The sequence below is a fragment of the Chamaea fasciata genome, unplaced genomic scaffold (assembly GCF_029207755.1).
Source record: "Chamaea fasciata isolate MVZ Bird 193981 ecotype frontalis unplaced genomic scaffold, bChaFas1.0.hap1 SCAF_25, whole genome shotgun sequence".
NCBI classification, from domain to species: domain Eukaryota; kingdom Metazoa; phylum Chordata; class Aves; order Passeriformes; family Sylviidae; genus Chamaea; species Chamaea fasciata.
In genome coordinates, this window is record NW_027094110.1 from 5,021,840 (window position 1) to 5,033,574 (window position 11,735).

At 65.3% G+C, this 11,735-nt stretch overlaps 1 protein-coding gene across 1 annotated transcript; it reads left to right on the top strand.

Annotated features, from left to right (window-relative positions):
* Positions 1-5,647: 5,647 nt before the first annotated feature.
* EPS8L3 (EPS8 signaling adaptor L3) lies at positions 5,648-11,598 on the top strand. The gene is made up of 17 exons (XM_066204208.1): positions 5,648-5,691; positions 5,780-5,853; positions 5,948-6,012; positions 6,095-6,250; positions 6,751-6,888; positions 6,962-7,048; positions 7,514-7,867; positions 7,950-8,049; positions 8,135-8,199; positions 9,576-9,650; positions 9,757-9,905; positions 10,001-10,213; positions 10,290-10,398; positions 10,497-10,610; positions 10,709-10,788; positions 10,885-11,017; positions 11,265-11,598. The coding sequence occupies exons 1-17, from the start codon at positions 5,648-5,650 to the stop codon at positions 11,280-11,282; spliced, it is 1,974 nt and encodes a 657-aa protein (XP_066060305.1). The 3' UTR covers positions 11,283-11,598.
* Positions 11,599-11,735: the final 137 nt, after the last annotated feature.

An 11,735-nucleotide genomic window follows, 5' to 3' on the forward strand; every position in this document is an offset into this window, starting at 1 on the left:
GGGGCAGGGAAACCAGCTGTTTGTGTCCCAGTCAGCCTGGACCATGATGGAAGCAATTCTGGGGAGCCTGGGACACCTGGACTCCCGTCCTGTGATTTCCGTGGGGTGTCCATGGGCAGGTGTGAGAGATGCCACCTGATGGCAGGAGCAGCAGTTGGAGTTTTGCTCAAACACGTCACAGTGCCCCTCACTCACCCTGCTCCAAACACCCTCCTGGGAGCTCCGGGCCTTTCTTCCACCCCGAGGGAGGAAGGACCCACGCAGGATTCCGACGTGGGAGGAGGATCCTCCCACCCGGTTCCCTGGGAAGCTCCTGCCGTGGGCTCTCCCTGCCCCGCACCCCACTGAGGGCAGCTGCTCCCCCTTTCACAACTTCCTCCAGAGCTTCTCCCTCGAGTGCAACACCCCTGGCCCGTGCTGGGCGTCACATTCCGCACCCATCCCCCTCCCCAGGGGTTTCCCAACCCAATCCCATCTCCCACGGGGTCTGCAGGAGTGCCGACTCCGCAGCACATTCCCACGGGAAGGGAACCCCCTGATCCCGCCCCGCCCTCCTGCTGCAGCCTCCACTGCCCGACCAGCTCGGTGCCGTGTGGCTCAGCCACCACCTTCATCCTCCTCCCTGGAAAGATGCTGTGGAAATGGCACCTCGTCCCCTGGAAAAGCTGTCACTTGCACCCCTGATCCCATTCTGCTCCCCATCAAAGCCACAAGCTCTGCGTCCCTGGGTTTGTCCATGGGGATGATGGGTTTGGGTTTTTGACCAGCTCCAGGTGCTCCGTCCACCCAGGAAACTCACCTCATTTTCTTCCAGGGAAGGGTTGGGATTCCTGAGCTTTGCTCAGCACCTTTTGCTGCCATTCCAAGACCCCACTGGGTCACTCAGATCCCAGGATGAGGGATTTGGGGCTCATCCCTAAATTTTTGGGGATTTAGGGGTGGAGCATGTCAGGAATCTTTTGGATTAGGTTTGTCCCTGCATGCGGAAGCGATGAGGAGGAGGGAAGGGCTGGGAAGCAGGATGGAGAGGTGAAGAAGACACCAGCTCTTCCATGAGAGAATTCATCCCAAATGGCAGAATTGGAGGAGAAAAAGCCAATTTCCAGCTTTCCTTTCTTCCCTCACTTGGATCCCAGGGCATCAGGGACCCATTCCCCATGCTGGAGAGGAACTTGGAATAACTGTGGAGGTGTGACCTCCCTGACCTCCCTCCTTGCCCTCGCCCACCCAGCCATGACTCCCAGACCATGCTGACGCCAAATCCAGCCCTCCCCTGGCACCTGGAGTGTGGGAAATGTGAAACACCTCCAAATCCTCTGCGGATTCTCAGTGGCTTGACCACCCCCAAGCAGGATTTAACCTGCTCATTTGCATGCCCTCATCACCTCTAATTAAATCTGTGTGGTGCCACTGTCCTTTCAGCCCCACTATCCCTGGAAATCCCCGGGCTGTGCTGCCAGATGACGGATGGTGGGAAGAAAACAGGATGGGTCCCACACACAGGAGTGGCCACGGGCACGTTGGTTTTTCCCTCTTCACACTAAAATTAAGAAGGTTGTTGCAGGTTTGTGGCCAAAGCCACGGGGCTGTGAAGGAAAACCAGCTCTTTTTGTGGCCTTAGGGCTCCTGGCCTGTCCCTGACCTGGGATCAAAGCTCAAGATCACCCAAGTGACAGGTCCCCAGTGCTCTGCAGCACGTGCAGCTCCCTCACTGAAATCCAAAATTTTTTTTCTTTCAACCTCCTCAAAGCAAAAAACTGGTGGTGTGAAGGTCACAGGGCTCCAGCCAGCACCCACCAGCTGCAGACACCCCTGGCTGAGCCAGACACGGGCACACCCCTCCCAGAGTCCCCAGATGTCACCCGCTCACCACCTCCATCGCCCCTTGGAAATGGGAGAGGGAAAACAACCCCAGGGTGTCACCAGGGGGGTGGGGAAGCCAACGGGTTAAAAAAGCCCCACAGATTTTGTCTTGTTCCTCTGAAGAGGTGGGATCAGCAGCACGCTGGGAAAACAGGATGAACCAGAGCAGCGTGGGCCAGGATGGCACAAGGCTGCAGAGCCAACAGCACCAGGCTCAGCGCTGGCACTTCAGGGATTCTCCTGGGGTGACTCCAGGGATATTCCCAGGGAAGTGAGGGGTTTGGTGGCAGCACCGAAACGGGATCTTCAGGAATGGAAGGGGAGGTGCAACACTCAGCGACACCCAGCACAAAGGGACCAGCAGGTTGACAGGAGTTGGGAAAGATGAGACAAGAAAAGCTCACAGATATGATTGCTTGGCAAGAGATTCTAAAAATATAAAACCTGTAAGTGAGATAGAAATGAAAGCCAGCTTTGCGATGTGAGCATGGCAGGCAGGAAGACGGTGATTCACTGGTGATGGGCCGAGTGATTGCAAACAAAAGGACCCAAGGGAGCAGCCCTGCCAAGGTATCAGGGAAAGGTAGATAGGAGAGTAGTCTCTAGAGTTTAGAATACAGAATGATGTGGTAACACAGCACTTCTCACAGGCTGAATGCAAAGCCTGTAGGGTTTGTATCTCGCGCCGGTTGGTCACTGTAAGCTAGAATATTCAACACAAAAGGAGATAGAATGTGTTGTAACAAGGACGTAGCTCTCTTATCTCTGACCTCTTATCCCTTGCTCTCTTACCCTCTTACCCTCTCTCACGTCTTACCCTTGCCTCTTACCTCTTACCTCTTACCCTCTTGCCCCCTGCCCTCTCTCTCGCATCACGTGCTCTAAGAGTGTCTCAGGTCTCCAGAGAACCCTCTCCCTGCCCTCAACAGAAGCTCCAACAGACAGGGACCACCAGCAGGAGATCGTGCCAGGGTGACCATGGACCAAGCAAGATGTGGAGGCAGGATGACAGCAAAGTGTCACCAAGCATCCCTCTGACTTTTCCTGTGTCACCCCAAAACAGCGTGTGAGCCCAGCAGCCGGGACAGCTGGGACATCAGCTGGTCACTGCCCGCACCGAGGAGACCCCCTGGAGGACAGGACTTGTGGATTCGTGCATCTCTGGGAGGCACAGCCCTGGGGCTGTGCTTTGTGTCGTGACACCCGTGTCACGCCCTGACCCAGGGACGCTGATCCAACAGAGCTCCCCAGCCCCCGAGGGGTTAAACGTCCCCAGCCGTCCCCAAAATGACGAAGGGACGCTGGTCCCCAGCAATTAGGTGACAGGCCCGGGTACACCGCAGCCCGGGCTGGTGACGTGAGGACGGATCCAGGCTGGCCGGTGGTTTGTCCCTGGCTGGCACCCAGCCCGCGGAGCCGCAGCTGCTTCCCGGCCCCGCGGCCTCATGGCACCTGGCCGGGAGCGATGTGTCACCGGGAATTCCAGCACTGCCGGCCCTGCGGTCCCCCTCTGCCTGCTGGCCCCACAAAATGCCCCAACCCCGTGTTGTCCCTGGGGTAGGGCCTGATCGGGTGTCCCCAGCGGGGACAGGATGGTGTCCCCACAACTGTCCCGGTGCTGGGTGTGGAGTGCCCTCCCCAGGAGCAGAACACGGGGTGCAGATTGAGGCCATTCCCCTCCCCAAAGCAGCTTCGTTTTGGGGTCACTGCACAGATTTTGCGCGTTTTGATGCTGGGGGGGTTTCAAAACCTGAAATAGGAAAAGATTTCTGTGTCTCCAGAAGCCTCGGAGCCCCTTCCTTGTCTCTTCCCAAGGGGTTGGTGTCTCCCGGGGATTTCCCGAGCCTGGGGAAGGGCGAAGGGGACACAGCCGGGTTGGGGATGTGCAGGGAATTGTTGCCTCTGGCTAGGAATTGAGGAGAAAAACAATAAAAAGGGGGTTTGTAGCGTATCCGCAGCCGGTGCCGTTCCCAGCTTACCCAGTGGGGTGACGGGGAGGAGCTGACACGGGGCGGGGCGAGCGCTCGGTCCCTGCCGGGGTGGGAGTGAAGGGGACACGGTCCTGCCGTGCCCCGGGCGCTGCCGGGGGGGTCGCAGCAGAAAATCGGGATGGGGGGAGCCGGGATTTTGAGGCGATGTAACCCGAAATCTCCCACGGGGACCGCAGGCGGCCCCTTGTGTCACCCTGCCCCGAGAAGTGTCACCCAAATGTCTCCAGCGCCAGGGACTCCGGGGGTGTCAGAGCCGCGAGCAGGACCGAGGACCCTGCACATCTGGGGCTCCACATCAGGAGGCGTGACACATCTGGGGGGGTTACATACCTCGGGGGGTCGCACATCTGGGCGAGCTGCACACGAGTGCCGCACACCTGAGGCTCCCATCTGGGGATGGTGGCGGCACCTCTGAGGGGGCTGCACATCTGGGGCGCTCACACACCTGGCGCTCCCCACGCGCGGCGTGACACATCTGGCGGGGCACATCTGGGAGGGTGACACACGGGCACGTGCTACCCCCTGGTGGCCGCAGGTGGGGACTGCACCCCGCCCCTCCCCGAACGGGGAAACTGAGGCACGGCCCCAACTGCGGCACCCCTTCCTTGCCCTCTCCGGGGGGAATTCACGGCTCCCCAAAGCCTGCTCCCCCAGGTCCGGCCCGTGCGTGTCTGCCGGCGGTCCCCGAGCACTCCCAAAGGCGGGCCCCGCTCCGTGTAACCCCCGGGGGGTGCAGGACGCCAGGGTCCCTCCGCGGTGGGGTTTGGTCCACAAACCTGGGGAAAAAGGAGAGAGAAGGTCAGCCTGGATGTGACGGCCTGGGGGACTGGGGAGCGCAGATGGGACCCTGGGGGACACAGGGGACACGGCCCAGCTGATCCATCAGCACTCAAGTTGCACCGGAGAAGCCAAAAGGTTTAAAATGTACCCAAACCCCACAAATCGGTGCCGGCGGAGAGGGTTCAGCGGGTCACTCCAATCCCACAGACACGACCCCGGCCACCCAGTGTCCTCCCAGCCAAGCTGAGCCCACAGCTCTGGGGGTGATGACTCCCTGCATCCACCCTTCACCCAAATCCTGGACCCCCACCCCGGATCCGGCCCCTTCCTCAGCACAAACCACCCCGGGAGGATTTTCCTGGCAGTGACAGCTTTGGGGTGTGCCCGGGATTATCCTGCGGGCAAGGGCACAGAGTCCTGCGGGTGACAGGGCTGGGTCCTGCCAGGCGGGAGGTCACCGACACCCAGCCCCGGGGTGGGGGACCTTGGGGTGGGGGCACCCGGGGCTGCGTTCCCCGCTGGATGCCCCGGGGCCAGCACGACCCGCCGCGGGCTGGGGGGCCCAAGGTGATTGCAGAGGTGGTGGCGGCGCCAGGTGTTTTTGTCCCCCCCCGTCCCTCCCCCGCATTAACGAGAGGGCAAAGAGCAGGTGGGTGCGGTGCCGATGACAAGTCCTGTCCCCTGCCCCTGTCACCCGCCGCAGCCACAGCCCGAGCGGCGGAGCCAGCGATCGAGGTGAGCGGGGACTCCCCGGGGGCAGCGACCCCACCTTGGGATGGGGGGGGGGTTGGCTTCGGCCGCGGGGTGACCCCCTCGGGGCTGGGATGGAGCCGGGGGACGGGGGATGGAGGGTCAGGGGGGTCCTGGCGGCCGCCAGGGCCACACGGCACCGTCCGGGGTGGGGGTAGGGGTGGCATGTCCCTCAGGGGGTTGGGGACACATTGGGGGTGACACAGGGACCGTGCCCAGGAGCCCACAGCAGGATCGAGACACTCTCGCTGCTCCCCGGCAAGATGGGAGACCCCTTCGGCCGCTGGAGCAGCAGCAGCCCCTCACGGTGAGCGGGGCGGGCGGGTCCCCCCGGACCCCCGGAGGTGGGGCGGGAGGGGGGCGCAGGGGGTGTAAAGGTCCCTCTGTCCGTCCAGGGGTGAATATGACGACAGGACCCCGTTCCAGCATTCCAACAGCTTCGCCCGCCTCACCGGGAAAAGCATCTACAGTGAGTGAGGGCTGCACCCCAAAAACCCCTCTGGTCCCCCCCCCGCCACCGTGCCCAGCTTGTCCCTGTCACCTCACCCCGCCTGTGCCCTCAGACCAGCGCAAGGACTACGGGCAGACCCTGCTCAAGCCCCAGAACGATTTCCAGCACCACGTTGAGGTAGAAGCCCCCCCCCCCAACTGCCCCGCGCCCCCCAGCCTGCCCAGAGCCCCCCGTGACACCGGGCACCGCGTCCCGCCAGCACCTGCTCACGATGCAGCTGGAGCGGGAGCTCCGCAGCGCCGAGGACTGTCTGTGGCGCCTGAGGGAGCTGGAGGAGCAGGGACGGATCTGGGGGCAGGATGTCATCCTGGCGGTCCAGGAGCAGGAGCTGGTGCTGAGCGATGTGGAGAGCAAGGTAACCCCCAGGCAGGGCACCTCCAAAGCCTGGTACCCCCTGAACCCTGGGATCCCCCGGGCAAGGCACCCCCAGAGCCCAGCGCTCCTCAACCAGGGCACCCCCTGAATCTCGGTCCCCGCCGGCCAGGGCATCCCCACACTCCGAAACCCCCAGGCCAGGGTATCCCCTGAATCCTGGGACCCCTGGCTATGGGAACCCCCCACATCCCGGTCCCCCTGGTCCAGGTATCCCCAAACCCCAGTATACTCCACTGCCCCCCGACCCTGGCAACGCCTATAGCCCTGGCAGCCCCAAATCTGGGCAACCCTCCAGCCTGGCACCCACAACCCTGCCCCAGACTCAGCCCCCCAAACTCTGCTATCCCCCTCCTATGCCACCCCACCACCCCATCAAACCTCACACCCCAAAACCCGATCCCCACAATCCCATTGCACCCCTTTAACCCTTTCCTGGCCATTCGGGTGAGGGCACCGAGCACGCCGTTTTCCCCCTTCCAGGAGGAGCTGGAGGCTTTCCCGCTGGGAAGCGTGCAGGGATGCTCCACCGGGCTGGACAACACGGTGCTGGCCATCAGCGTCCAGGAGAGGAGCCCGCCGAGGACCAGCGTGCTGCTCTTCCAGTGCGAGCGGCTGGGGGTGAGCCCGGAGGGGGCAGGAATGGGTGGCAGCTCCCCGGAATGGAGGGCTGATGGCAGCGGGTCCATGCCAGGCAGAGACGCTGAGGAACAGCCTGGAGAAGGTGTTGAGGCAGAGGAAGGAGGAGCAGAGCAATCACTACGGGCACAGGTACGGGGGGTAAGTGGCTCTGCGACCCCTCCCTGGAGACGGCTCGACTGGGCCCCCAAGTCTCGCTCCCCAAGGTTGTGGTGAGTCTGGCTGTGGGGTCTCCCTGCGGCCCCACAGGTCCCCAAAGAGCCCCTGCACTTACCCCCTCCTCAGGGGTCGGGGGGGGGGGCCTTTTTCCCCTCCTGGCTCAGCTCCCCCGTCCTACCCCACTCCACGAACACAACCCTCTCACCCCATCCACGGGCTCAGCCTCCTCCCTACCCCTCCTACTCCATCCCCATGGGGCCGACCCCCCCGCCCCATCCACAGGTTCAGTTCACCCCCCCCACTCCCTCTTCCTCATCCCCGTGGGCACAGACCCCCCCCACCCCACCCATGAGCTCGGTCTCCCCTCATCCCCATGGGTGTTCCCCACCCCATTTCCCATCACTGGGCTTCGACCCCCCTCTCACCCCACACTGGCGGACCCCCCCAGCCCATCCTCACACAAACCCGTGTGCCCACCCCGCCCCGCCTCCCCGGGCTCAGCTCACCCTCACCTTGTCCCTCCCCGTCCCTCCTGCCCCGGAGCAGCGCGGACATGCCCCCGGTCCCGGCCCCGCCGTACCCGGCCCCGGAGCGCCGGGCAGAGCCCCTCGAGCCCCCCCGGCGTGGGCCGCGCCCCTCGGACCACGGTGACTCCCGGGCGGGACTGCGCCGTGCCTCAGTTTACCCGGGAGCGGGGGGTGGTGCTGGGGAGCCTGCGGTGTCGCCAGACGAGCCGGACTCCCCGCAGATGCCGCGGGCCCAGCTCCCCGCCCAGCCCGTGTCCGAGGCGGACCGAGATGTTGTAAGTCCCGAGGCACCCGACCCCCCGGTGATGGGGACACGGCAGCTCCCACCCCGCACACACCGACCCCCTGCACCCACAGGAGGTTCTCAACCACGTCCTGGGGGACCTGGAGCTCTTCATGGACCGCCTGAAGAAGGCCCTGAGCTCGGCCAGCACGAAGAAGAAGAAGAAGAAGCCGGGTAGGAAGGGAGGGGAATGTTCTTGGGGGGCTGCTTGGGGTGCTGGTGTGGCCAGCCCGGTGCCAGCCCCAGCTCTGCCCCCCAGCACTGCCCCCAAAGGAGGAGTACACGGATTTCTTCCAGAAGGTGAAATACGCCCTCAACCTCATGGTAGGTCCCGTGGGGCTGGATGGGGGGCCTGGGGGAGAGGGGGGGATATGGGGAAGGGGAATAAATGGGAATGTGGGGCTGTGTGGGGATGGGGCTGTGGACAACAGGGGAACTGCGTGGGGAAAGGGCGTCTGTGAGGCTGGGGGGCCGTGGGGAAGGCATGCGGGAATGGGGGGGCCATGGGGATGGGGGAAGCTGTGTGGGGTGCAGGGGCTGTGTGGGGTGCAGGGGCGGTGTGGGGTGCAGGGGCGTTATGGGGTGCAGGGGCGGTGTGGGGTGCAGGGGCGGTGTGGGGTGCAGGGGCTGTGTGGGGTGCAGGGGCGGTGTGGGGTGCAGGGGCTGTGTGGGGTGCAGGGGCGGTGTGGGGTGCAGGGGCTGTGTGGGGTGCAGGGAATGTGTGGGGTGCAGGGGCTGTGTGGGGTGCAGGGGCGGTGTGGGGTGCAGGGGCGGTGTGGGGTGCAGGGAATGTGTGGGGTGCAGGGGCTGTGTGGGGTGCAGGGGCGGTGTGGGGTGCAGGGGCTGTGTGGGGTACAGGGGCGTTATGGGATGCAGGGGCGTTATGGGGCGCAGGGGCTGTGTGGGGTGCAGGGGCGGTGTGGGGTGCAGGGGCCGTGTGGGGTACAGGGGCGTTATGGGATGCAGGGGCGTTATGGGGCGCAGGGGCAGTGTGGGGTGCAGGGGCTGTGTGGGGTGCAGGGGCTGTGTGGGGTGCAGGGGCGTTATGGGATGCAGGGGCATTATGGGGTGCAGGGGCTGTGTGGGGTGGAGGGGCTGTGTGGGGTGCAGGGGCGGTGTGGGGTGCAGGGGCTGTGTGGGGTGCAGGGGCGGTGTGGGGTGCAGGGGCGGTGTGGGGTGCAGGGGCTGGAGGGGTGCAGGGGCTGGAGGGGTGCAGGGGCGTTATGGGATGCAGGGGCTGTGTGGGGTGCAGGGGCGGTGTGGGGTGCAGGGAATGTGTGGGGTGCAGGGAATGTGTGGGGTGCAGGGGTGTTATGGGGCGCAGGGGCGGTGTGGGGTGCAGGGGCGGTGTGGGGTGCAGGGAATGTGTGGGGTGCAGGGGCGTTATGGGTTGCAGGGGCGTTATGGGGCGCAGGGGCGGTGTGGGGTGCAGGGGCGGTGTGGGGTGCAGGGAATGTGTGGGGTGCAGGGGCGGTGTGGGGTGCAGGGGCGGTGTGGGGTGCAGGTGTGCTGTGGGGTGCAGGGGCGGTGTGGGATGAGGGAACCGAGGGTGAGCTGAGGGGCTCTGTGGGGCTGGAGGGGCCATACGGGCACAAGGGTCTGTGTAGGGATGAGGTGTGGGTGGACTGGGGGGCTCTGTGGGGCTGGGGGGCTGTGTGTGGACAGGGGTCTCTGAAGGGACACCCTTTCCCCCCGCACAGGGCCGGACCCGCCGGGACGTGGTGAACCCCGATCCCACCGAGCTCCTGCGCCTCGTCTTCTCTGCTCTGTCCTTTGTGAGTGTCCCCACAACGCGTCGCAGCCCGGCCATGTGTGACACAGGCGGGGATCACCCTGGCTCCCCCCATCCTGGGGCTGCTGCTCCATCCCGGTCCCCTCCAGGTGCTGGCGCACTGCCCCAGTCCCGGGCTGGCCGCGGCGGTGGAGAGCCCGCTGCTGGTGCCGGAGGCGCTGGAATTCCTTGAGGAGAACCTGAGCGACGACGACTACGGCGTCTGGAAGAGCCTCGGCACTGCCTGGAACAAGTCCAGGTGGGCTCCAGCCCGCGACACCGAGAAAGGGGGGGCTGGCCTTGAGGGGGGGGGGGTCGCAACATCCACCCCGGTGTCCTCCCCGATGGTTGTAGGGCCGAGTACCCCAACAGCGCCCAGGTGCCCGCGTACATCCCGGTGTTTTCGGACGGGTGGCTGCCCCCCGTGATGGAGCAGGAAGGCCACGGCGGCCTCCAGGACGCCCCACCGCCTGCCTCAGTTTCCCCAACTCACTTGCGACACCCTTCCCTGTCCCTGCCCCCTGCACAGTCACCGGCCACCGGCTGGAGGGACAACCCCAGGCAAGTGTAAGTGTCCCCTTTCCCTGTGGATGCGGAGGGTCGGGGCAAGATTTGAGCCCCGACTGATGCACCCCCTGACCAGTTCCAGATCCGCCGTCCCTGCCCCCTCGCAGGGGCTGGTCCGAGCCCTGTACGACTTCCAGGCCAGGAATTCGCAGGAGCTGAGCGTCAGGAAGGGGGACACGCTGCAGGTAGGAAGGGGAGGGGTCCCCTCCATGGGTGCTCGTAGGGGAGGACGAAGTCGGGACCCCGGGGCCCTCCACCCTTCCCCCCTTGTCACCTCCCCCAGGTCTTGGACCAGCAGAGAAAGTGGTGGCTGGTGCAGGACGAGCGGGGGGACAGAGGGCACGTCCCTGGCAACATCCTGGAGCCCCTCCCGGAGCCGGGGTACAGCGGCAGACAGGTGGGTGTCCCCTCTCCCCTCCCTTCCCCGCGCACCCCCACCAGGAGGAGGTGGCCGGCGGCTACCCCGATGTCCCCTCGCTTTGTCCCCCGCTCCAGGACAGTCCCCCCACCCTGCAACCCAACTCCTCGCCGGCAGAGGTGACAGCCTGGCTGATGGACAAGGGCTTCTCGCGGATGTAGGTGGTCCCTTTGCCCCCCTTCCCCCCAAAACCCGCCTGGCTCCATCTGCGGGTGCAGGCAAGCCCGGCTTACCCCCGCCCGCCCGCCCGCAGCACGGTGCGGACCTTGGGGGTGCTGCCGGGCCACGAGCTGCTGCAGATGAGCCCGGCCGAGCTGCGAGGTGTCTGTCCCGAGGAGTGGCGGAGGGTCCTCTTCAAGCTGTCCCCCATCAGGACATCCCTGGGGGTGAGGGACTCCCACCCCCGAACCCCCACCCCAACCAGGGATTTTCGGACCCTCGGCCCCACGCCCCCTCCCCGGCCCAGCGGGTCCCTGGGGGTGTGGGACCCCCGGCCCAGCGCCCCCTCCTCGCTCCCGGACTGATCCCCCCGCCCGGGCTGGCCTTGGCGGTGGGGCCCCTCATGCTCACGCCCCCTCCCCATCCCGGAGCTCCCCCCACACACAGACACCTCTCCCATCCCTTTCTCTGCAGATCGGTCCCGGGGACTGAGCCACCGAGGCCACGCTGATGTCCCCAACACGTCCCCGCCCCGGGTGGAGCACCCCGGGAACGGCTGGGCCTGGGGGCGAACCCACCCCCCACATCCTGCCTGGCCCCCCACGACAGAGAACCACCCCCTGAAAGGAGAGAGCGTCCCCGCAAAGCCACCAGGGACACAGGGCTTGTCCCCCCGCACTGGAGGGCTCTTGGGGACCCCCACCCAAGCAGGGGGGCAGGCACCCCCCTCGGCCGGGTCAGGCGCTGGGAAATGACTCTGCGCCCCCGAAATGTAAAGCGATTGATGCAGAAAATAAAAGTGACAGCAGCGGGGTGTGCAGAGTCTGGGGGGGACACCCCAGGGGCAGGGAGAGGGACGGGGGAGGGGGAATACGGGAATAGAGGCAGGGCAGGGAGGGGGCACGGCACTTCGCCCCCCCGCAGCACCCAGGGCACACTGCTGGC